The following is a 26427-nucleotide window of genomic DNA, read 5'->3' as shown; positions in this document are numbered from 1 at the left end:
GCTTGGGCATCTCCCAAAATTACACAGATTTTCCAGATGACAGAGATCAGTTCCTCTGGAGAAAATGGCTGCTTTGCATGGTGGAGTCTAAGGCATTAAACCCTGCTGAGGTCCCCCTTCTACCTAGACCCCATGCTCCCTAGCCTGGACCCACAGATCTCCAGGAATATCCTAGTCTGGAGCTGGCAACCATAGTCCCTCCTCTTCCTGTCATATGACTCTGATGTGTCAAGGCAGTGATGTCATTTTACTTCCTATCTCTTCAAACTCAGTGGTCCCATACTGCTGCCTGTAGTATAAAGAAAGGTCTTGACTCTGGAAAAGTTGTAGACCACTGTTCTAGGAGATATAGCAGGTGCACATCAAATTCGCATGACAGCAGGGATTCAAAAGTAATGCTAAATCTTTATCAGTATTGCACCCAGCATAAAACTGATTCAGAAAGCCTTATGAGAGGAAAATATACTGGAGGAATGACCTGGTTCACAAAAGAGAGCTTCCGCTGAATTTTAGTGCATGAATAGGCTACCTGTCTGAGCCGGAGAGCTGTAAAATGCAACAGTGGTGGTACGCTGGCAAACGAAAAGCAGTAGAGAAGGAGAGTTGTGCTTGATCAAACATGTGCATGTGTTTATATTAATCTGTTGCTGGTGTTTGCATGGGAGTAAGGGACTAAAATAAGGCTGCTTTAGAAATGTCAGTATCGAGCACATCCCAGCTCAGCTGCATCCCTTCTCTTGGAACAGAACAAAAGAATTGCTCTGCCAAACACAATAGCTTGGCACTATTTGGCATGCATGGGGGGGGGGGAGCACGTGTCTACCCGTGTTTTATTGCTGTACAGTGAAAATGACTATTAGTGGTTTGGGCCATGGCTGGAGTGTCTGTTTATGCATTCTTTGTGGGGAGGAGTATTATCATCAAAATAATAGATCAATCCTACAAACAACTATATTTCAGTAAAACAAAACACAGACTCTTCTTAAAATACTTATTCTATGGGAGGTCCATTTTCACTTCAATGACAAAAAGTTCTGATTTAGAAAAGGGGATCTCTTCCTATAGTGAAGAAAAATTGTTTTAGGAAAACAGGTGCTGAGAAATGATACATGTGCTCTCCTTGTCTGTTGTGTTTTCTTTTTCTGTTGTCTGCATTTTCTGTGCTTTTTTGTTCCCCGCAACCACCTCGTAGTGGACATGCCAGGAGTCCCATTGGCCATAAACAGAAATAATCTGCCATGCCATCCAAACTCATCAAAATACTACTGTGCTTTTTCAGAGGGCTCAAGGGGTTTCATGTGCTTTCATCTCAATAGTCCATGTAGTATTCCTCTAAGAATAGGCCAGTGTTGTAATCGCCATGTTACAAATGAAACACTGAGGGATAGTGAGTTGCCTAAAGCCACCAGTGAGGTAATGGCTAAGGTGAATTTTCAGTTGGGGAGTTCTTAATCTGCAGCCCAGTTTTTTACCCATTTCATTCATTTATTAGATTTATACCCCGCCTTTCCCCGAAGGGCTCAGGGCGGCTTTTTCACCAACTCATTTTTCTTTCCACTGCTCAAAATTTGTCACCAATATGCTACCCTTAAACTGCACCCTAAATTTGTCATCTGAGGCAGGGTTCTCAGCCTTCCTTACTAGGGCCAGCTTTGGTAACCATAAGTTTTATTTAATGAAATAACAAAGGAAGACTTGAACTAGATTTTTCTGTAGCTGTGACCTTTGAAATCCCAAATAGCTTCTGTTATAAAGGACCAAGAAACAGATGTCAAACAATTACATTTTTTAAATCTGGCACTGTATCCTGTTCCTTTTGTACTTGCCTTCCTTCCAAAGATCATTCCATCTTCTGGGGTTTCTTTCTGTTTCTCAATATGAAGAATAAGCTAGAGACAGTGTGGATATTACAAGAAAAATGATGTTACAAGAAAAATGACAACCCGGAAAACCCACAACACCCTAAAAATGACTCTGTCTGGTCAAAAAAAAAACAGCAGTAAAACTATAATCTTGAATAGAAATGATTGAAAACTACTATATCAAATAACCCAAATGGAAAATAATACAATACACGGATAACACATAACAAACAGAAAAGGGATCCCAGAATATAATCAAAAGATGAGAGACTATATAAATAATATTCCTTCAGTGAAAACCCTTGCAGATCAGCAGTAAGTATCAAGCAGACCTACAGTAATTAAGCCAACTAAGGTCAAATGAATGCTTCATCAAAAACATTTGATCATACAAATAGTATGCTGCTTGTAACTTTGATGATAGAGGCTTGAAGTACTCCAGATCTCACCTGGATACCATATTAAGAGATAAACAGTTTCTTTCTGTTTCCTCAGATTGTGGGCTGAAGGGTCCCGTTAATCGGATTGTGGGGGGTGTTGAGTCATTAGAAGAGGAGTGGCCATGGCAAGCCAGCCTGCAGGTTCGTGGGCACCATGTTTGCGGTGGAACATTGATTGCAGATCGCTGGGTGATCACTGCTGCGCACTGTTTCCAGGAAGACAGGTGACAGTGGGATGGGGAGCTGAGGGATCTTGAGTACTGTTCACATTATTTGCTGAGTTCTGTCAGGCACAGTCTTCATGTTATGTGGGACATCTTTGAGGCTTCCAAGAAGAGAGAGGATTAAAATTAGAGTAGAGGCATGATGTTGAATGGGGAGGGGGTTGATTTTCCCCCATGTTGTTTCAGGATCAGTCGAGCCCATTTTCTTCCACCCTCCCTCAACAAAGCTTCAAGATGAATATGTAATTTTTGTTCCCCCACTTTTATCATCTTAACAAGCTCAAGAGGTGGACTCGATAGAGACAGTGTGATTGTTGTGAGAGTTGTACTGCTTCAGATTGAAGCCAGAGCCACACAGGATTGTTTGCTTCTTCATGCATAGAAATTCCCTCCTTGTAGAAAATTTGCTAGTCAGGGAAAAGATGAGGTTGGAATTCCTTTCCTTGCATTTTCAATGTGTGAGTTTTTCTTTTTACTGTGGAGGAGCATTCATTCGTATGACTGGTAGAGTCCAACAAACCACCTCAATGAGAATTACGGTAGGTCTAATGAGGCTATGAGTGTGTCACTCTAAGCACTCACTTCTGTTTGATGGAGACTTTAACATTCAGAGCAGTGGTTCTCAACCTTTGGGGGTCGAATGACCCTTTCACAGGGGTCACCTGAGACTCTCTGCATCAGTGTTCTCCATCTGTAAAATGGATAAATGTTAGGGTTGGGGCTCCCCACAACATGAGAACTGTATTAAAGGGTTGCGGCATTAGGAAGGTTGAGAACCGCTGATTTAGAGAACTTGGCATAGCGGGAACCATGCATGGAGATCTGGTATTGAATAAGTAATATTTCAGGAGGGACTGAAGACAGTTCTAAGAACTGAGGAATACGTTATTGTTTCTTATGCACCAGTACTGTTAAGCAGCCCAGCCTTTCCTCACTTGTTTTGAGAATTTCGGGGAAAACAGGATCCAGTAAATTCACGGAGAATAGGCTATCAATGGCAATTAGCCATAATAGTTAAAAATGAAATGTTCATGTAGAAGTACAGCGTACCACTGATGGATGATGCAGGAACAAACAGCTGGTCTATCACCATCCTGTCAATCATTTCTTCAGGGATATGTGACTGGCTGCTGTTGAGATATACAGACCCTGGGTAGTTGAACCTTATATCTAATCAAGCAAGGCAATAGTAACAAATAAGCTTCCATGTCCTGGAACTGGGGGGGGGGGGGAGGGAGAAGCAGTGTAGAGATCTTCTGTGATAATATGCTTGTATGGACAGACTTGCATTGCAGAGTACACAGGTTGTACATATAGTACATACAGCCCGGAAACCACACAGCACCCCAGTGATTCCGGCCGTGAAAGCCTTCGACAATATATTACACAGGTTGTGTTTGAATGTCCAACCTGTGTGAGTAATACATTCCTCAGTTTCCACATGGACAGTGCCCAATTTGGTGGTTCAGGGTTGTGGTCCATGTGCAGAAGGGGAGGGTGCTGTTGGGTCTTTAGGGGAAACTCACATGTATTCCAGGAAGTTTCCCCAAACAGTGAACTGGGACTGTTTCATGTTAGGAAAAATGACACAGGGTAGAAAGACCCCCTAGGCTTGGTCAGTACCCTAGAAATTCAGTAAAATTCGGATTTGGATTTATTTGGGCATAAAATAATCTGTATGCCTGAAATAAATAACATATTCGGATATACCCGAATATTCGGGTCTGTCTGATTTTTTTGGTGTTTTTTCACGTTTGTGCCTGCAGGGGTGCATTTTTAAAGGTAGTGGCACCAACATTTCAGAATCTCATTCAAAGACTGTCCTGATGATACCACCCAGGTTTGGTGAAGTTTGGTTCATCAGGTCCAAAGTTATGAACCCCCAAAAGAGGTGCCCCATCCCCCATTGTTTCCAATGGGAGCTAACAGGAGATGGGGCTACCCCTTTGAGGGTCCATAACTTTGGCTCCCTTGAACCAAACTTCACTAAACTCAGGGGGTATCATCAGGACAGTCTCCTGGTGAGATCCTGAAATGTTGGTGCCCATAGCTTTACAAATGCACCCCTGACAGGCAGCCCAAGAACTTTGCCCAGATTCTCTGTTCTGCAGTGTCTTTGCTCCATTGTAGCCAATGGGGAATTTCTGAGTGTGTAAGCAGGCTGCACATTTTCAAGGTAAAGGCACCAGACTGTCAATGTGGCTGCAGGAGGCCCTCCTGATAATAGCATCCAGCCTTGGTGAATTTTGCTTCTGGGGGCTGTGGAAGGGGGTGCGTTGAGAGAGTTCTGGGAGAACTCAGCCAGCAGACTTCATGTGTAGGAGTGGGGAAACAAAATAAGCCTTTTGGGGGCCCATAAAATTAAACCCTCAGAAGCAAAGATCATGTTGAAACCTTGGCCTCCTCATTATGCCTTGCAGACTGGCTTCTCCCACTGTTTGGACGGTCTATCTCGGCAAGTATTTTCTGAATGTCACTAGCCACAATGAGGTCTCATTCAAGGTGAGTCGCATCCTGCAGCATCCGTATTATGAGGAGGACAGTCATGACTATGATGTGGCCCTGCTGCAGCTTGACCATCCAGTTGTCTATTCCTCTTCCATCCGACGTATTTGCCTGCCTGTGAGCTCCCACCTCTTTGAGCCTGGCCTCTTCTGCTGGATCACCGGCTGGGGAGCAGTCAAGGAAGGAGGTATTTGCAACGTGTCTCTCTTTCTCTTTGTGTTCCAGTCAAATGTCTTTATTTGAAATTAACCAGTCTTGGGATATTGTATCAGCCAAAGCTTTATAGATCATAGTGTCTCTGCAGCAGTGCTATATTGCCGGTTTGATCCAAAATTAATGTAGTGTCATAGGATAATATGTAAAGCAGAATGTGGAAGCTTCTGGTTTACAGCAAGGGCTCTTTTGCTCCCCTTAGTGGATTCTTATATAAATTGCAAAAATAGCAATATATTGATGTTATGTTAAAACCATAAAGCTATTTCACAATCAAAATACTTTATCCTGTTATCTTTATTGGAAGACTGTACTATTCAGGATTTTTTAAAAAAAATTCCAAACTTAACACAGATTTGAGAATGTTATTGATTAAAAAGAAACAAATCTTCTGATCTTTTGAAGATAAAAACCCCTTTAGGACATTTCAAGTTGGAAAAAAATCCCTTGGGAACTTTGAACGCTAACCCATGACCTCCCTTGGACAGATATGGCCATTTTAAGTCTTTTTAAAAACCATTTTAAGTGTCTGGAGATGATAGTCTCATGGTGTGTTCTTTAAATGAAGCACTCATGGGGGAGGGGGAAGCCCACAGGAAATTTGTGCTGCATGAGACATTGAGTATGGAGAAAGATGTGCATTGTAGGGGATTTCAAATGAAGGGAGAGACGGATTTGCACTTTGCTTTCCCCCCTTTTTCATCTTTTACCCCTCACCCAGGTCCCAACAGTAAGATCTTGCAAAAGGCAAATATATCTCTAGTGCAACAGGATGTCTGCAATGAGGCCTATCACTACCGGGTCACACCTAGAATGCTTTGTGCTGGCTACCATGATGGAAAGAAAGATTCCTGTCAGGTAACTTTGAACCCGTCTCTGACATTCCTAAACAGCTTGTCACTTCTTATGCAGCTCCATGTAACCCACAGTGCAAAATATACATAAATATTTCCACTGGATTCCTTCAGAAGATTCCTTCCTTCAAATCAGATTATGGAGAAAATACTACTGGAACATGGCCATACAACCCAGAAAAACCCACAACACCCTAGTGATTCTGGCCATGAAAGCCTTCAACAATACAGATTATAGTTGTTTCTTTTTGTTTTTAGGGTGACTCTGGAGGACCGCTTGCCTGTCAAGAACCAAGTGGCAGATGGTTCCTGGCTGGTCTAGTGAGCTGGGGCCTGGGGTGCGCACGCCCCAATTACTATGGAGTCTACACCAGAATCACCTCAGTGATTAGCTGGATGAAGCAGGCCATGACGAGCTAAACAAGGCCCCCACCCCCTCTTCTTTGCCCTGTGAAACTCCAGACTGTCTGAACGTGTAGGATCGAACATACCTTTCAATGTTCTGGACGACAGCAACATTCCACACTGGACCAAATCCCATCTGATTTTCAAGGGTTGAACAAAAAAGTAGTTTCAGTGCAGGTGGAGGAGGGGCTTTATGAGGCCAGTTTTTCAGGCATCCAAAATGCAGGAATCCCTTACAATGAGGAACAGTTGTGAGACATGGTTCTCCGTCGTTATCTATCCGCCTTCATATTGCCACCAAAAGTAGCAATCCTGGTCTGTTGTCCTTCTTTTGACCCTACACTAGACCCTAGGACTAGACTGCCAAAAGACCTTGGAGAGGAAATGTCTTCTCATATGGAAGGAGAAGGTTATAACTGGAAGCCCGTGTAGCCCCCCTTGTAGAAATACTTTGTGAGTTTTTAACAGCTGCATTTATAACATATAATTAGTATATTCTCTGGAGATGAGGGTAAGTAAGACCCTGAGCAGATAGTCATTAGGATTGGGTGGAAGAGATGAACTTCATGTGAATTGTGTGCAGTTATTCAATTTAAAAAAACCCAATCATGAGGCTGTCTAAAGGCCAGATGACATCTCTTAAAAGACCTCATGCTGCTCAGCTGGGAAAGTCCTTTGGAAAATTCCTTCTTGCTAACACCTGAAGCTGCCAGACCATTGGTTTGTTGAGGTCAATATTGTTTACTTGGACTGACAGCAGCCCTCTGGAGTCTCAAGTCTTCCACTTCATCTATTATGTGATCTGTTTAACTGGGGATTCTGGAGACTTAATCTGGGACCTTCTACATGCAAAGCAGATATGCTGCCACTGATCCACAGCCCTTCCTCCTAACTTCTGCTGCTCCATATAGGGCCATGACTTAACTGATTTTTAGGTTGCACTTCTGTCCATCACCAGTACACTCTTATCAGCTCCACCTAGCCTTCTGCTTGGCTGACTTAGGCCCCTTCCGCACATGCAGAATAATGCACTTTCAATCCACTTTCACAATTGTTTGCAAGTGGATTTGGCTGTTTCACACAGTAAAATCCAGCTGCAAAGTGCATTGAAAGTGGATTGGATCAGTGGTGGGATTCAAAAATTTTAATAACAGGTTCCGATGGTGGTGGGATTCAAACAGTGGCGCCACCGCAAACACGCACCTCCAGTCCCTATTGGGCAGGGAGGTTGCTTTAGTAACCCCTTCTCGGCACTCAGAAAAAATTAGCAACCACTTCTAGAGAAGTGGTGAGAACTGGTTGGATCCCACCTCTGGATTGGATTGAAAGTGCATTATTCTGCATATGCAGAAGGGGCCCAAGTCAGAGCCCTTTGAGGATAGGGCAGAATTTAAATAAATAAATAAAGTGCATTATTCTGCATGTGCAGCAGGGGCCTGGCTGGGTGGGTGGGGGAGCTACTCTTGGCTTTGAGGTCTACACTAGTCTTGCCTTCTCTTCCAAAGGACACCATCATTCCACATGCAACCAGAATATAGGTTCTCACATTTTTTAGTACAAGTAACTTGTTGTCATTCATTTATATGGGAATTCTAACCTGTACTGGATCGTGAATTCATTTTAATATTTAAGTTTTAAATGTCCCCTGTTCTTACGAAAAGGAAGCATTACTAACAATAGAAAAATTGCTTTGCACAGAACAATACTGCTTGTTCCTTGTAACCTAGTTTGATCTTGCCTCTTTATCATGGAATTGAAGGAAATAATCCATTTGAAAAGCCTGACCCTGTCGTGTTTCCTCTGAAGGCTTAATGTGTTCAGTAGAGTTTGTATTCAAGGACAAGTGTGCTTTGTAATAATGAAGCCTACTTCCATCTTTGAAAATGTGATGAAATAAAAAAAATTCATCAGCCTACAGAGACATAAGATATTGTACTATACTGAAAATTGTTTTCGTATGTAACTGTCATGGCACCTAAGCAAGGAAAGTGCAAGTTAAGTAGTACCATGAAAGGGCACCAGAGAAAAATGACAGCAGCCTTCATCTCCACACCCCAATCATTTTCAGTCTTTGAAAGAATCCATGAAAATTTAACCAGTTTGATTCTTGTACAAGTGTATACTGACCTTGTGGGCAAAGAACTTATCATCACAGACAAAAATGTTGGGTCTTCTGCTACCAAGAGGACTTAGTAATCTTGTCTCACTTTACAAATAAAACTAAAGTCTCACAAGAGTACTGTAGCCTGAGCAACATCTGTGGCAACAAAAAGTCTTCCACATGTCAGTCCAACAACATGAAATTTGATCTTGGGTGTAGGGCCAAGAGAAGCTCAGTTCCAAACCTACAGTAGCTCAAAAGTTACATTTATCATTACATACATTCATAATAGAATCACTTTGTGGGCCTCCAGGTGAGAATAGTGGAGGCGAAAGGCACCAGTATGTGTTGTATAGTTGATAGATGCAAACTGGTTTCTTTAACACAAACACCACAGACCTCATTTACACAGTGTATGTGTGTTGTGCCCTATCAAGTTGCTTACAACTTATGACAACTTTAACTACTTGCAAAACATCACTGACAGGCTGGTTCAGGTCTTCCAAACTGGAGGGCATGGCTTCCTTTATCGGGTCCACCTCATGTTTTATTGTTATTTTAGTCTTGAAATTTATTTTAAGCTGTCAGTTGTCCAGTTTTATGGTTTCATGTTCAACTTGGGTTTTTAATGCTGGAGTTTAATTACTATTTTAATGTGTGGTTTTTGTTATGTTTTATTTTGCAATCCTCTTTAGGCAGATTCCTGGAGAGGCTTCCCAGAAAATTTTCTAAATAGATAAATAACAGCAGCTACTCATAGTGCCTGTGAACCTCAGGGGACTAGACAGAAAGTCAACTATATGTTTAGGCCCAGATTCCTTATCAAGTTTAGCCAGGCCATAGTTCCTAACAATGAAAAAATTCCCCAATTGGTACACAAACAGTGTGCAGGACAGACAAAATGAAGACATTCTCTTCTACTGTCATATCTGGAGACTAAATCTGTAATGACAAGAAATTTCTGGAAGATATATAGTACAAGCTGAGAAGACCTAAACAATCAAGGATCTCAGGACCTGTAGCCCAGGTTGAGATACAGAAGATGTGAGTCTTGTGGACCCTGTGGGGCTGAAAATGTTAATATATTTGGGCTTTACCCAGTTCTGCTCTGTAAATGAAGTGTGTCCCACATAAAAATGAAAACTGTTGCTGAAGTTCAAATTCCTTTATGTAAGGAACTATTCCCAGATCAACCACGCCCCCACCTCACATACAAGGTTGCTGTGGCCAAGGTGACAATGAGACAGTAGTAATGGTCTGTGAAATTTATTCAGGACTTCTTGCATGGAATCCTCAGGCATACTTTTATGGGCATGTTGTCCCAGTGCCAAAACTGTCAGTAGGCATCACCTTTCCAAAACTGCAGAGCATCACGGTGTTTTCTCACTACTAGATATTCCAGAAATATCCTGTCCTCTTTTTCCAGTGATTGAAATAAAGCCTCCTAATTAGAAGTTGTGTGTGTTTGTTTTCACGCTTCCAAGAGACCTCCCTCATACTTCACAAAGGGACATTTCTGTCACAGGGTAAGAACAATCTGCCGTTGGTGCTTCTATTCAGCATTCGTACAGAAGAATGTCTACTTTTGGCAAAAGTAACAGAGAAAACATGGCCATATTCTTTCCTACAGTCAGCGAGTATCAAAATTATATTCCTAAAAGGTCACAGTCCAAGTGAGTTTCCATGTTGTGTGGACAGGAAAGTATATATATTTTTAACCTCTGATGCCATTTTACTGCTGTCATAGCCGCCCTACAAACCACTGCATGGCTTAAAAAACATCAATAGTTGTTATAATATTGTAGTGATGTATAGAAACTACTGGTTTTTGTTTATTGTGGGTTTTTTTTAAAGGCTGATGAAAAACCATTCAGTTGGGGTGAGGGGAGCCTCTAGGGATCCCTGCATTCTGAAACATAGTGCTGCAATGCCACCCTACCCCAAAAGAACTCTGGGGATTGTAGTTTCTGGTAAGATATGAGGACCCCTTAGTCTCAGATCTCTGAACTCTTTGTAGAACTACAATTCCCAGGGTAGCATGACTGGGAATTGTGACTGCTAACCAGGTTTAAAACTGAAGTTAAGTGTGTAAAGCAGGCACGTCTTTGGTTACTTTGATTATTAGATTCCCCCCTACTCAGGAGTGGTAGAAAAAGCAAACGCAAAACTGCAGCTATCAGTGGTTGCTGTGACAGTTTGGAAGGCCAGATCTACAGTGAAGATGAAGAAACAACACACATTCCAAGTCAACCTCGGAGGAGATGCCTTGTCACTGTAAACACTAGAATCTCAAAAATATTTTGCCAAACCCCAAAATGCTGTAGGTGGAAGGGAAGAGGAACGTGACAAAATTGCAACACCATCCAAACTCCAGCCCTAGCAGTGTTTTATTGTTTTCTTTCAAACACACAATACAAAAATAAAGATTTTAAAAAAAATTAAACAAATTGATCGTCAGCATTACATCCTGAGACTTCTGGTTTGTAACAGCTTGAATCGACAAGAACAAACAGAGCTGGAAGACCAAGTGAAGTCAAGTAACAAGGAAAAAGCAAGACTAAGATAAATTAAAAAGGATGCAGAAAAAGAACACACAGTGGGTGGGAGAACAGATGCGAAAGAGGAGAGAAAGGGGGAAAAACACTTGTGAATACCAAGCATTGTGATTCTATAGTGCTACATTATGTTCGGGCTGCAGCTGAGAGCACAAAAGGTCCTGCACAGGAGGAGAAAGGTGAGCCACCTCCTATAGCAAATCTTCCACTCTCCTTCAGTAGGAGACAATATAAAGGTACCAGCAGCAAAGGGTCCCAAACAAAGCCCTATCTGAGCCCTGGTTCAACAGAAGTGGCCAGCTGGTCTGTAGCACATGCTTCACACTGTCAGAGAGCTGCAACTCCTTCAAGGCAGCTCTGCCAGATAATTTGCTTTTGCATAGAGAAAGGGGACGGGGGCGGGGGGGGGGGGGGAGAAACCTGGACATTTTCATGCAAAATGCCAGCAGTTGCTCATTTGGCAGCCATTTCTGGGGAGGCCTTTTGTGTTGGGGATGCTGACGCTCTCTTCTGCTTTGGACCTCCAACTGAAATCAATTGTCTTAAGTGCACTTAATGCTATACTGGACCGTGGCCAGCATCTGGACTCTGCTGCAGAGCTTGGCTTATTGAGAGCCCCAGATTTAAGGTTGACACAAGAGGATAGGCAGTACTGAGGCGGTGGGGACTGGTAGGTGGGGGGCAAGTCTTCTACAACAGTCTACATTGCTTTCCCCATCCTCAATCCCTTATTAATGTCCCCAGTCCACCATGCTCGCCTCCTGCCAACCACTCTTAAGAACAGCTACCAAAATTATGCAAATACAAGCAAAATACAAACCTGCATAATTTATTCTGAGCAAAGAAAGGGGGGGACCTTTTTTTGCTTTTAATTCCATTATAAATCAGCATTCTTTGACATCTTTGGGGAAGGGCCATCACCACTGAATGTTAAGCCAAGGTCCAGTGTCAATCACTGTATTCCCCAGCTTTAAAAAAAATGGTATTTTGGGCACAGAAAGGACGGAGTAGACTGGATGGCACAGGAGTCTGACTCACTGTAGAGGAAATACTATATGTTTCATGACATTTTCCAGCCACTTCCCTCCTTTCTTGAAACACCCTCCCCAGGGGGATTACCCTGGAAGACTAATTCAGCACAAGGAGTCGTTCTCCCTATTAATTCCTTGCCGGAAGAATCATGAAAAGGGAAGGGAAGGCGGGAATTAATCATACAAACCTGAGAATGAAAACAGGAGTGGCATTTGCAAAGGAGAAGGGGGAAGAGGAGGAGGAGGAGGAGGGTAGAATACAGGGTTCTGGGCATGGGGGTGAGACAAGAGACAGGAGCTCAGGCTTTCCAGAAGGTGAGGAAACAGTCATCGTTGAGCGAGGGAAAGAGTGCAGAGCAGGGGGAGCGCAAGCCAGGTGAAAGAAACCTCCAAAAGAATTGGAGGAGATCGGGAGACATTCAGCAGAACCCTGGTTAGATGACCTGGAGACACATTAACACATAAAAGTCCGCTTGTACCAAAAAGCAGCAGCTGCCCAAAGAAAGCCGTCCTCCCCAGTCTCTCACTGAGCCGTTGGCTTCAGCATATTGCTTGTTCCCTGCAGGGACCTTCCCAGACTCCCCTCACAGAATGCTTCCCTGCCACCAGCTTTCACCCAAAGGGAGCAGGTGGCTTTCAGCTTGTGTTTGTCTGGGTCATGATTTTCCTCAGGGATTTGCTGCACCTTTCTCCTCCGCTGCGTCTGCCTCAGCCTCAGCTTCTGTCTCCTCCTCCTGTTCCTGCTCTTCTTCCTCCTCCTCTTCCTCTTGATGTTCCTCCTCCTTTTGATCTGGATCCTCCTCCATGCTCTGCATCCCAACATGCAGTACAAAAGGAAGAGAGGGTGGGAAAAGCTTGCAATCCAGTCTTTGTGCCTGAGGGGTAGCCAATCTATGGTGCTCCAGATGTTCATGGACTACAATTTCCATTAGCCCCTGCCAGCATAGCCATGGGAATTGCAGTCCAGGAATATCTGGCGCATCATAGGTTGGCCACCCCATCCTTAAAACTAGGGGCAAAACACTTAATGTCATCCTAAACAGTCAAACCCCTCTAAGACCATTGAAGTGAATGAAAAGCATGTATGTGCTTGGGGTTGAAGTCAATCAATTAACCCACCAAGTTTTTATTTATATATTAAAAACATGATCCTAATAAACTGGGCAGATTTTTTAAAAATGCCATTATTTACATACACTTTGGCAGCAGGCGCCATTTTAAAAGAGTCATTCCCTTACACACACCTTTCTCAAACAGGAAAGGAACTGCCTTCAAGATAGCATATGGCATTTTAAAGTGTGAAAAAGCTGTATGAATACCTTTCTCTCAGTTTTTATTCATGTGCAAAAATGCATACTGATTTAATAGACTAAAACTGACACAATTAATTGATTGAAATTTCATTAATTTTGCAGAATCCCTGTTAAAAACAAGTGGTTAGACCTGTGCTCAGGAAAGAGTTTCAGTTGCTGTTTTAATTAACTTCATTACTTAATCTAATTAATTAATTTAATTAATGAGGGCTTTCAAGAGAAATTCATGTTGCCACTGAACATTTGCCCAGCAATCATATCCAACATAGAAATGCAGGAGATGCTTGCTTATTAATGAGGCTGGGTTAGGGTTAATTACTAAATTTCCACTTTTATCAAAACAGGTAGCTCTGCCTTTCTCCCTACTTCTTGGGAGAACACTAACCAAACTTCAGCAGAAGGGATGTTGTTTGTCATCTCCGGAAGGAGTAAAAAGGAGAACATGAGCAGAACTGATAAAGAGGTATTCAAAATATTTAGAGCATCTGTGTACCAATGAGATCGCAACATGGTGCAGGTGGGCAGCAGACTCAGCAGTGACACTGAAAAATGCAGATGCAACTTGACCACCTTCAGAATATAAGAACCTCCATGCTTGGTCAAAGCAGGGGAGCATCTATCTAGGAACCTGCCTCAAAGGCTGAGTTGCAGGACACAAAAAAAGCTCAGTATGTATTCAGAAATGGCACCCTCACTTCTAAACTGGCAGACACACCCACAGTTCAGAATATTGGCAGAATCCCTCTCAGTCTCGCCCTATCCCATTAGATCCCACATTTGCTGTTAATACTACTTTAAACAAAGCACCTCTAAAGAGAGATCACCAAGCCTCCCAGCACTTCCTGAGATTTCCCATCTCAGCATAGGCTATGAGTGACAGCCAGATGGGAGTAGTCTACCAATATTAGAGTCACTGGAAACAAGAACTGAAAGGCACACATTATTTTGCAGCACTGCCAATGCGGACAGAGCTTTTTTCAATCTTACAGTAGCCTCCAACCTTTTGGTGGCCAATGGACTGCTCAGCAGCACAACGCAATTATGGGGTGAACCCATGATCAATCCCAGGTTCTGGAAGCCAGTGGCTGCAATATACCTCGAAAATGGGATTATACTCTTAGTGGTCACATCACTATCCTGCCCTTGTATTTAATCCTCCACAAACAGAGGTTAGGAAACTATATTGTGTACCCTGGGCCTTCCATCTGAGAGAAGGCACCTCAGCATCCAGGGTACAGTAGTGTGCCTTTACACACTTGCTTGAAAAGCAGGCAATTGGGAAGACAAGTATGCCCAGAATGGCTCTCACCTTGGCTTTTCGGCTGGGCTCACATCCCAGGCCATTGGGCGAGCTGCACAGTTCCTTAGAGACCACACACAGGAACTCCGACTGGTCCTCGTTCCCATAATTATAGGACGACCCAATATTCACCAGCTAGCAAACAAAGGGAAGAGTTGACCAATTTATTGCATTTTTATCCTGGTCTCAATAACAACAAAAAAGTTCAAGGAGGCATAAAATACAGAGTAATTAAACAAACAGAAAGAAGCAAGATAAATAACATTTTGATTCCTTGTATTGTCGAAGGCTTTCATGGCCAGAATCACTTGGGTGCTGTGTGGTTTCCGGGCTGTATGGCCGTGTTCCAGCAGCATTCTCTCCTGACGTTTCGCCTGCATCTGTGGCTGGCATCTTCAGAGGATCTGATGTTGGGAAAGCAAATGGAGTATATATCTGTTGGAGTGTCCAGGGTGGGTGGAGAAACCTTGTCTGTGAGTAACAAAGAAGGCAACCAGGTCAATAGTTGAGGGCATCTGAATAGAAGTATGAGTAACAATGAAGACTATAGCATGGGCGTAACACTGGAGATAACAAGGTCACTGGTGGGAGCATCTGAATAGAAGTATCCTGGCCTTTGTTTCTTTTGTCTATGGTCATCCTGTGTTCGTGTGGAGCTGGTTAGACACTGTCTTGACTCTAGTATTTTTCAACACTGGCAGCCAAGTTCTGTTCATTTTCATAGTTTCTTCCTTCCTGTTAAAATTGTTATCTCCAGTGTTACGCCCATGCTATAGTCTTCATTGTTACTCATACTTCTATTCAGATGCCCTCAACTATTGACCTGGTTGCCTTCTTTGTTACTCACAGACAAGGTTTCTCCACCCACCCTGGACACTCCAACAGATATATACTCCACTTGCTTTCCCAACATCAGATCCTCTGAAGATGCCAGCCACAGATGCAGGCGAAATGTCAGGAGAGAATGCTGCTAGAACACGGCCATACAGCCCAGAAACCACACAGCACCCAAATTTTGATTCCTGTTTGTGAACGCTCATTCCCCCTTTTTCTAGATGACAGATATGCCCAACAAAACACTTCTGAAATCAAGAACATTTAACTCAAATGTCATTATGCAAATGCAGCAAGTACTTGAAAACAATTAGTGTCCTACCAAAAATTCCACATAATGATGGGAAATTTAACAATTTGACACCCTGTTCTCCGCAATAGAGGAAAAGAAGAAGAGTGGAGACACAAGATGGCTTACAAACTCCTTTCCTTCCTCTCCCTACAACAGAACCTTGTGAGGTAGGTGGGGCTGAGAGAGTTCTAACTGAATTGTGACCAGCCTAGGGTCACCCAGCAGGTGTGTAGGAGCAGGGAAAGAAATCCAGTTCACCAGATAAGAGTCTGCCGCTCATGTGGAGGAATGGGGAATGAAACCTGGTTCTCCAGTCTACAAAATGCTGGGACACTTGATCACACAACGATATAAAATTAGGTGTACTTCTATACTTCTCATTTATTGACCAACTGTTCAAAGTTGAGACAGTGGTTAGAGAACTCTTTTCTCCTCCTGTAGTATTAGAACTTGGGGGTACTCAATGAAGCCAATTGGCAGTAGATTCAAGATAGACAAATGGGAAGAATCTGTTCACTGAAGTAATTAAATTGTACACTGAATTAAATCACACAGTTTGCTGCCAGTGGGCATAGTGATGACGCAGTGACATAGTGGTTAAGGGGAGATGCATTCTAATCTGGAGGAACTGAGTTTGATTCCCCACTCTGCTGCTTGAGCTGTGGAGGCTTATCTGGGGAATTCAGATTAGCCTGTGCATACCAACACATGCCAGCTGGGTGACCTTGGGCTAGTCAGTGTTCTTCTGAGCTCTCTCAGCTCCAACCACCTCACAGGGTGTTTGTTGTGAGAGGAGAAGGGAAAGGAGATTGTAAGCCCCTTTGAGTCTCCTACAGAAGAAAAAGGAGGGATATAAATCCTAACTCTTCTCCTTGAGCACAGATGGCTTTAAAGATGGATTACACAGATTCATGGGCCCCTTCCGCACAGCAAATAAAAAGCGCTGTGTAAACGAAACCGGTGTCACCCCGATCTGTTCGCACAGTTGGCCCTCCCATCAACAGCAAGCGAATTGGCAGGGCCACGAGACTTCAGATTGCAGCTCGGTGGGAATTTTTTTGTCAGCCACTCATTTCTGCGTAGCTACTCAGGAACGCACTCATGTACTCCCACAGCCACTTTGACATCTGGTGAGACCCTGATATGACCCTGTGTACCTGTGTGGCTACGCAGACATGAACCGGAATTCTTTTTTAAATGCAAACGTGGCCGGGGCAGAAGCGCCTCCTGCCCGGCAGTTCGCTCGACACCAGTTGCAGAGCGCCATTTTTGGAAAGAATCGCTAGTTTATCGATTCACCAATACACGTTTGGGGGAAAATAGGGCATTGCAGCAACGGTGGCTGTACGAAGTTCTCTCCCAAAATGGTGTTTTTACCGTCCTTAAACTGGTGTTTTTGGCCTGTGCGGAAGGGGCCATGGAGAGGTCCTTCGGTGGCTACTAGCTATGGTGACAAAAGGGAACCTCCATATTCAGGGGTAATAAATATATTAATAATAATATTAATGCTAAGAGGCAACAGCAGGGGAGGTCCGCGCCATGTTTGTTGGCCCACCAAACCAAGTGGTTGGCTACTGTGTGAAACCAGAGAGCTGACTGGCTGGGTCCCAAGTCTGATCTATCAGGGCACCTCTTATGTTCCAAAAAGTTTATACATAAAATTCATTTCATTATTACTCATGGTATTACACAATTCTTGTAATTTATGTATGAAAAAGCTATTTGTTGCAAGACTTCATTTTCCCCCCACAAATGAAGTAGCAGGAGAAAGTTACAATATATTGTAAGCTACCTTGATCTTGTTTTCATTAAAAGACAGTGGTGAAAAGTGTCAAAATAATACACTTCCTGTCTGTGTTTGTCAGTTAACCTTTGGCATATTTCTGACCCACAACCAAATACAGAAGACCATTTAAATATCAGACTACTGGAATCTGTATTTTCTTGCTGTGTACTGTTGTCTAGAACTTGATGTTTATGCATTTGGGGCTATTTTCTTGTCTTTTTATACACGGCAAGAAACCAAAATGTAATGTGTGTACAACCTTAAAATCTAGATGATAATGAAGTGTTCCTACAGCAATTAGTTCCCAGTGAGTCATCTGACCATAGCACCAGATGAGTCAACTACCACATGAGTGGACTGTGTGTAGTTCCCTATTTCAGCACAGATGGCAGTCACAGAAAAAGTTTCCCTCATCTAACCTGCTTGCACATAGGTCTCTCCCTTCTTAGGAATTAGCTTTAGTCCAGGTGAACAGCTGATAATTCAGAGTATTAATCAGAATCGGCCCATATGTTTTGCAGTTCCACTGAACAACTTGGCAGGGTAAGGTAAAACAAAACAGACCTGAGACTGATCCCACTGCCTACAACACTTCACCTCCTAGAGACAAGTCAGAAGTCATATACGATACTGCCTTGGTTTGTAGCCCCATTTCTAGAAGCTGCTATCACCCATGGTCTCTTTCAGTACAGTTATTAGAGGAGAGATTTCTGCTAGGATCATAGCAGCTCCCATAAGGGCAGATCATTGGGGGGAAATATCTAAATATACAAACAATCAAATAAAAAGCAAGACCATCAGAATGCTGGGTAAAGGAACTAATGTCTCTCTTGGCTGTGCCGCTACCAAGAGTTAAGCAAAAAGTGATGTTCCTTGTATTGTTTCAACGTATTATAAATTATCCTGGAAGCCAACTAATCAAAAGATGAGGCATAAACCTTTAAGAACACATTTTAGGGGAACCATATTCAAGCTGCCCCCTCCATGGTTTGCACTGACCACCATTTCCTGCGTACCTGCTCAAAGCGCCATCCATCAGACATAGTGGAAACCATCTGGGTGAGCTCTTCCTCTTGACACTGCAGCACTCGATACACATGCTTGGGAGGCACCTAGCAGGATTGGAAACAGTACATTGTGTAACAAGGGAGCCTTCCTTCCAGGCAGACTCGCCAGGTTTGAAGTGCCATTCTAAGCAGAGTTATACCTTTCTAAGTCCAAAAGTCAGCAGACTTATCTGCTTGAGATGGCAAAGTCCTTTCACAACCTCAGCACATAGGCAGACCAGATTCCGTCAGGGGAAACTGTCAAACAAAGATGAGTGATTGCTGGCTGCCAGAGCAGTTCCTGTACACTTAAAGAGCAGGATGTCCTCTTTGGGACATCCTGGCTACTTCATGAGACTGCCAGCTCAAACTGAAAGGCTTTAGTGCCTTTTTGAGGAAGGTGGCACTCAACACATGAAACTGTGTTATACCAAGTCAGACACTGGTCCATTTAACACAGTGTCATGCACTCCCAGCTTGAACTCTTTGGGAATTCAGGTTGAGACAGGACTTTCCAGCATTTGTTACAAGAGATGCCAGGCTCAGTTCGTGGTATCTTACACATGCTAAGCTACTAAGCCACAGCCTCTGGGATGTCACGGAACTAGTCCCTTCCAACAGAGGGTTGCGGAATTATCCCACTTCAGCAATGATTCACAAAATCCCAAGTGTTTGCTTCCAAGCGTGATATTCCTCCCTTCCCCTCTCCCTCAGACCTAATGGAGCAATTTTCAGCTGAGAAACAACCTGTAAACTTAAAACTGTGATCCAACATAGCAATTGCTATGCAGCATTCATTCTTCTGCTCTTCCTCTGGGAAAGCCTCCCCAACCCATTTCCTGTTTCTGCAAGACTGCTCATGGATCTCACCCCATGGAATGAAACATTGTTAGCACCACCAAGGAGCACAATGCCCCAAAACTTCTACATTATACTCCATGTCCCTCTGCAGTTATCCTTTGTTTCTCAAGTAAGGCTTCCATGCAACATCACATCACACCTGTGTTACAGTGTAGTCCTTTTCTTCCAGCCTGTCCTTTATTAGTCTGATCAAAGACCCGATGTTATAGAATTCAGCTTCTTCCAGAACCCCTAGAAATATAGGAAGAAGGCATAAGAGAGATTGTAATGAGCAACTCTGCCCTGCAAGCTACTGAGCTATCTCACTGTAGACTGGGTACAACATAAATACTATCATCTAGTCTGCATACCTATGAGGGTGGTATGATCTGGTACTTGAACAATCCAAGCAAGAATGGTATGAAGATAATTTCAAGACAAACTTTCTGAATTTGACCTATATTAGCAAGACCTCTCGAGGTGTGATACAACCCCCAGTTCCACTTGGTGGGAAATATGGTGCACTAAATTCAATAGGGGTCCTTTTTACAAGTTTAGAATGTTATGCTGCCATGTCTGATGCTTTGGGTGGCTTAGGGGCGACAGCTCAATCCCCAATTTCACGTAGCCAGCTCAAGGTCGATGGACTGACTCAGCCTTCAATCCTTCCAAGGTTGGTAAAATGAGTACACAGCTTACTGGGGGTAAAGTGGGGAAGACTATGGCAAACCATCCCGTAAACATAGTCTGCCTAGAAATGTTGTGATATGATGTCACCCCAGGGGTGCTTGAACAGGGCTTGGAAGGCTTTACCCTATTTGTAGAAAATATTTTTTTCCAAATTGCAGCAAAGATTTGCACAGCTTAGAAGGGCTGGCCCTTGGGTCAATCATAAAGCCACACAAGCACACACCCTTTCCTCAGGACATATTTTGACAATTTTAAAAAATCCCTTTTACCTATAAAAAATAAAGTGCTAAACAAAAACTTGGTGCATGAGGATGCATGAAAAGATGGTACAGCAGCACAATACAAGTACACTGACTGTATAAAAATCTTACTTAGGAGAGTATCTTTCCAAATCTTTCACTTCTACCTATTCTATTAAGCTAAATTTTGACTGCCCTGAGTTGCGTGACCCAGGTTAGTCTGATCTTGTCAGATCTCAAAAGGATTCAGTCCTGAAGGGGAGACCACCAAGGAAGTCCAGGGTGGCTATGCAGAGGCAAACAATTGCAAACCACCTCTGTTCATCTTATGTCTTGAAAACCCCATAGGGATTGCCATAAATTAGCTGTGACTTGATGGAAGTACTTTACGCACACACATCCAGTGGATGAAGTTGCTTCCATATTTTCAATTTAATTGTGATAATTGTCAGACCCAATGCTTCACCTCCCAATTTGCAATTATATTACAAAGAGATATTGTACTGAGTCCCATTTATATAAAAAATGATATTATTAAAATGTCATTGTTTCTAAATAAAGCAGATAGTCCACTCTGAGCATGGGAGGGATGGCAAACAATTAGTATTTAGCCTGAAACGAAATGTGGGTGTCTTGAGAACACATACTAAGGAAAGCTCCTGTTTCCATTTATGTCTGTATACAGCCTACTATTATAATACAATTTTTATCTTTATTAATGCATATAAACCAAAGTAACAAGATAGACCCATCAAAAATATTACAAGAGATGGTACATAAAAAGGAAGCTTCTGGTAGGAAAGGTTTTTTTAAAAAATATATCCACTTAAATTCAAGCACCACCTCATCACTCAAAAATAGAAAACGTTGTCATAAACACCAAAGAAAAGTATTGTCGAAGGCTTTCATGGCCGGATTCAACTGGTTGTGGTGGGTTTTCTGGGCTGTGTGACCGTGGTTGGTAGATCTTGTTCCAAACGTTTAATCTGCATCTGTGGCTGGCATCTTCAGAGGTGTGTGTAACAGACTTCCCTCTATGATATACCTCTGAAGACGCCAGCCACAGATGCAGGCGAAACATTAGGAACAAGATCTACCAGACCACGGCCACAAGCCTGGAAAACCCACCACAACCAACTAAAGAAAAGGTTTAAAAACCAACCTTAGAAACATTTGTAAAATTCATTTGATTTGAATAATAAGAATGTGGAATCTGAGTGTTATTCAGTATCTTTGAATATACATTAAATGGGAAAGAAGAAATGTCAAAATGAAAGGAATCACTAGTAGGATGCAAAATAGTACAGTGAACTATAATTCTACCAGTATATCAACAGAGATGGAGACTGATAAACAACACATAACAAGCAGAGAAGGGATAAGAGAAACAGCACATGTTTCAAATGCAGGATATTACAAGTTCATTCCCAACGCTAGACAGGAAGGAAGAGAAGTCCATAGATTGCCCTGGCTGTTTGAAAAGTGTTTCATTTAAAGAGCCTGAACACCAGGCTTTGTGGAAAGGAGGAATCCCTCCCCAAGCCCCTTGTCTCCCCCCCAGAAAACACAGGCTGGGATCCTGGATAGGATATATTCCCTGGTAGTGTTAAAGGCATACATCAGTTACTGTACTATTGTGGATACATTTTGGTTAAGTTCATTCTTCAGGAATTTCCTCCAGCCCCTTCTCCATGACCTCAGCTCTCAAATGCTATCTGGATGGTCGGGGGTGGGGTGCGGGGGTGTCCTTTTATTACATTGGCTCCTTTTGTAATGAATGACCCTCAGGTGCATTAAATACTCCAAGAGAAGACATATTGTTTTCTCAAAGGTCTATCTTTGACTGCTCAGGTTACCTCAGGGGCTGAAATTAGGGGGGTCTCATTCTATTTCTGCTAAAAGTTCATTCCCTTTAATATGAACACAACAAAGCAGCTGTAGCAACAAGAGTCAGGAGAAGTTCCTTTTTCACTTGCTTTCCAGTAATAGCTTTCAGGATGCTGCCTACTTTGGAGCAGGCAAATAAATGTTTGCCTTCTCCATTTGCCAGTTTGTATCTCTCCAGAGGCACATGTGATCCTCTTCACATGCAAGCAATGGGGATAGACCCTTAATGAACCCACAGAGGAATAAGACTGCCTAGGAACCAACACTGTTACTATCCAAAACCAATCTGGCCCTCAGGTTTTATCTGGAAATTTGCCCTGAACATCTCAGCCAGCTAGATGAGTAAGCATCTGTGACCACTAAGAGTTTGAATCCCATCCACAGCGGGTGGGGTGGGGGCAAGGAAATGAAGCTGAAGTCTATATTTTGAACCCCCACAATGGCCTTTCTGTTCTCTCTCCCCATGCCCCCCCCCCCCGCAGTATCCCAGTTATGGATTGAGGGAAATGTAAAAAAGGTCACTCAAAGCCTGGAGACCACACCCAGAAAACTAAGTGACCATTCAGCCCAGGCGACAGCATGTTTCTTCCCCACGTTTACTTTTGCTTTGTGATACAGAAAGTGAAGCACAAGCAGAGGGATTTCCCCACGGAGCAGTCTCTGAGGAAGGGAAACTGACAGAACTGGAGATTTGCAGAGCTGTTTGTGTAGAGTCCCAGCTTGCCAAAAAAGATATTAAAAAACAAGGGAAATCACAAATATGTTCTATCTGCACCCAACAGAGCTATTATGCTTTGGAATAAGGGGCAAACTTCCTAACCTTCAGGGCTGTGGCATTTTGGAGTTAAAAAATACAGCTCCTCACAATGAGGACAGAACTGTAAAATATTCAAGACATACACATTTTTATTTATTTTACTTCATTTATATCCTGTCTGTCTCACCAAGACAGGGGCAAAATCAGTGCAACGCAATTGGATTTACACCCTTCCAAGTCCACTAGAGCCTGTGTGGTGTAGTGGTTAAGAGCAGTGGACTTGAATCTGAAGAACTGGGTTCAATTCCCCCCCTTCCTCCAAATGAACCCTGTTAAGCCAACTTGGGCCAGTCATAGTTCTCTCCAGAATTCTCTCAGCCTGAACAGAAGCAGGCAATGGCAAACCACCTCTGAATGTCTCTTGCCTCTAAAACCATACAGGTTGTCTATTAGTTGTAACTTGACGGCACTTTCTACCACCAAGACTATACGTTTCAATACTCTCAGAATTTTTTCTTTATTTATTCCTTGCTTTCTCCCCTAACAGGAGAATCTTACATTGTTCTCTCCTCCATTTTTTCCTCACAACTCAGATACGTTAGAGATTGTACCTGGCCCAGGATCACCCAGCAAGCTTCCCTGGCACTGCAAGGAATTGAACCTGGGTCACCCAAATCCAAGTCCACCATTTTACATCACACTGGGTCTCATATGTATTCTTCAAGAATCGAAACAAGATATTGCCTCAAGACAGTGGCATCATTTCTTGCTTTTCTATTCCCACACAGATGTCTTAGCATAGTAAAGCCAGCTCTTACACGGCTTTTATTGTGGATGCCACACAGCACAAGAAGATCTTTATTTTTTTCAGGCAACAGGACATGACCTATTTTAGGATCAACTCAATCCATAGTTTCGGGCATTTTAGTCATTCTGCAGCCAGGGCAGGCAGCTGTCCATTCCCAAATTTAGAGACTTGAAGCCTCACCTTCTTCAGCCATATCTTTATCTAGTACCAGCTTCCCATGTCGGAGAAAATTCAGGATAGGTCCAAAGTAAGTGGGGTCCCGGTCAATGAGGTAGGCACCTGTCTCATCCTAGTTAGAAAGCAAAGAACAAAGAGGGAATCAGGATGAGTGGATTTGTGACTTATCACAATATTCAAATTGCCCCCCAAAAAATCACACTCAGCTAACAATTGGAGTTTACTTGCCTGTACTGTACAACCTCACGTCCTACTGACTGCGCTGCCACAGAAGAGGTATGGCTAGCCTAACCAATGGATGAAGGGCAAGTCACAAAATGTTACTGCAGTTAATGAAATAAAAATGTTGGCCTGGATAAGAAATGAGCTTCCCTCAGGTTTTAGGGTCAAGCAAAGTGTGTGTAGTTGTGAGGGGGAGAGTTGGCTTGGAAAGTACAGAGGCAAAAAGGCAGGAAGAACATGAACAAGTATCTTGCAGATGGTTTAAGACTAGGGTTCAATGTTACTGGTAGGTAAAGGAGGGGGAAGTAAAGGCAGCAAAATTATGTGTATCAGTTCAAAATAACCAGCCAAATCTTCAACTGTAATTTGAGCTTTACATTTTTTTAAATGTACATTAAAGCCCAGGTCTCACAAAGATTACAGATAAGGACATTGTATTTGATATTAATACGCTGCTTTTAATGGGGTTTTAATGATTCAAAGACTATAGAGCCATTTACTATGATTTATTTGATGATTTGAGATTTGTTGATTTTATTTTGTGCTCTATTTGTATGTTCATGTTCACCGCCCTGAGCCCTTTGGGGGAGGGTGGTATATAAATGTAATAAATAAATAAGCAAACAAACAAATAAACAAACAAACAAACAAACAAACCTGAGCATGGCTTGCCTGACTCCAGACCGCTGGTGGTGCCCAACCATAACTGAAGGGTGTGCCCTAAAAAACAACTCACCATGTACAGAAACAACATGGTAACCTTCCAAGAGCAGAGTGGTCTTCTCTTGAGTTTGATTTGTTTTTTGTCTCCAAGCAGCACTCACATTTGAAGAAGCACTTTGTAAAGCTTAAGAACTGGAATGTAAGCAAGGAATTCTTTCTCTTTTTAGGCACCCAGTTCATATAACCACAAGGTAAGGTTTTGGCCTCTAAAAGTGCAAACCCCACATTAGAGTCAGGAGTGGTCTTGGAGAAGAGAACGTTACCTTCCATCTTTTCACTAGAAATGTGGCAAAGGTGTCTACGATGATGTGACATGGCTTTGAAAGGGACGAAGGGCTGTGGTGGCACATAGGCAGAACATCTGCTTTGCACGCAAAGAGTCCCAGGGGCAATCTTGTTTAAGCCAAATCTTTAACAAGGACCTTGCCAAAGTAGGTGATGCCAAACACCTCTACCTGACACACAAAGTCAGACTACACAGGGCAGATCTAGACACAGACACACGGCTTCCAAGGCAAACAAACAAAACAAGGGACATCTCTTTCAAGAGACACTAGCCACTCTCTCTGTGTGTGTGTGATCACAAGCTTCATTGGGCCCGGGAAGTTGCAAGCCTCTGAGATAACAGGGAAACAAGTAACAAAATTACTTCCCCCGGGGCAGCTGATCATCATCGCCCTTCGCAAGACAGCAATGCTGCTACTGCTGCAGCTGCTCCAGAAGTAAATATTTTGCTCAGACATGCACTCCCCACAAAAACACCAAGATGCGCCAAGTAAATTCCTTCCAGAGTAAGGATCTGGCTTCTTAAGCATTTGGGCGCTGCAAGAATTCATATGCCTCAGTGGAGGAGGGGTGGGCGCCTCCTGTTCAAAGGCGTGACTTTGCAAAAGCCCCTGCAGGCAACGCAATGTGCCCGGGACTGCGACCACAGACGGAGGCCGAAGGCGAGCCCGACCGTCCGCGCCAGTCCTTTGTCCTCTCCATGGCAGCCGAGGCAACCAGAGCGCGCAGCACATGCTCGCCCCGCAGCGCTGATCCTGAGGAGCCAGATGCGCGCTTACCCGATCCGACTGCAGCTCCTCCCCTTGGCACAGACGGCAAAGGAATGACTTCTGCTCGCGGCATAAGGTCTGCCTGGTGGTTAAGAAAAGGGTCCCTCCGACGTTCAGCCGCACCCATTTGCTGCGGTTGTTGGAAGGCAAAGGCGTGGGGTGGCTCTCCCAGGCGTAAGAAGCCCTCTGCGCGGTTTGCCTTTCCTCCCCTCGATCCATCCTCATCTCCCTTTCTCTAGGAGTCCCTCCTACTTTTGCAAACAGGCAG

General features: G+C 43.2%; 2 protein-coding genes across 4 annotated transcripts in view; one reads left to right on the top strand and one right to left on the bottom strand.

Annotated features, from left to right (window-relative positions):
• Positions 1-7492, top strand: part of TMPRSS6 (transmembrane serine protease 6) — a 38360-nt gene extending 30868 nt beyond the window's left edge. For both annotated transcript variants that reach the window (XM_048500770.1, XM_048500771.1), the window contains exons 15-18: positions 2358-2526; positions 4947-5218; positions 5966-6102; positions 6357-7492. In XM_048500770.1, coding sequence (XP_048356727.1) covers positions 2358-2526; positions 4947-5218; positions 5966-6102; positions 6357-6518 — 740 coding nt within the window. In that variant the 3' untranslated portion in view covers positions 6519-7492. The remainder of the gene's footprint in view (positions 1-2357; positions 2527-4946; positions 5219-5965; positions 6103-6356) is intronic.
• A 3481-nt stretch (positions 7493-10973) lies between these two features.
• KCTD17 (potassium channel tetramerization domain containing 17) lies at positions 10974-26427 on the bottom strand. Of its 2 annotated transcripts, none has more exons than XM_048499682.1 (6): positions 26169-26427; positions 24163-24271; positions 19762-19853; positions 18732-18827; positions 14813-14938; positions 10974-11161 (listed from the first exon to the last, which is right to left on the bottom strand). In XM_048499682.1, the coding sequence occupies exons 1-6, from the start codon at positions 26382-26384 to the stop codon at positions 11138-11140; spliced, it is 663 nt and encodes a 220-aa protein (XP_048355639.1). In that variant the 5' UTR covers positions 26385-26427; the 3' UTR covers positions 10974-11137. The 2 variants fall into 2 exon arrangements, with proteins under 2 accessions (XP_048355639.1, XP_048355638.1); XM_048499681.1 differs by having other exon boundaries at positions 10974-12999; positions 26169-26425.

The sequence above is a fragment of the Sphaerodactylus townsendi genome, linkage group LG06 (genome assembly GCF_021028975.2).
Source record: "Sphaerodactylus townsendi isolate TG3544 linkage group LG06, MPM_Stown_v2.3, whole genome shotgun sequence".
Lineage (NCBI taxonomy): Eukaryota > Metazoa > Chordata > Lepidosauria > Squamata > Sphaerodactylidae > Sphaerodactylus > Sphaerodactylus townsendi.
This window is presented reverse-complemented; position numbering and strand designations above follow the sequence as displayed.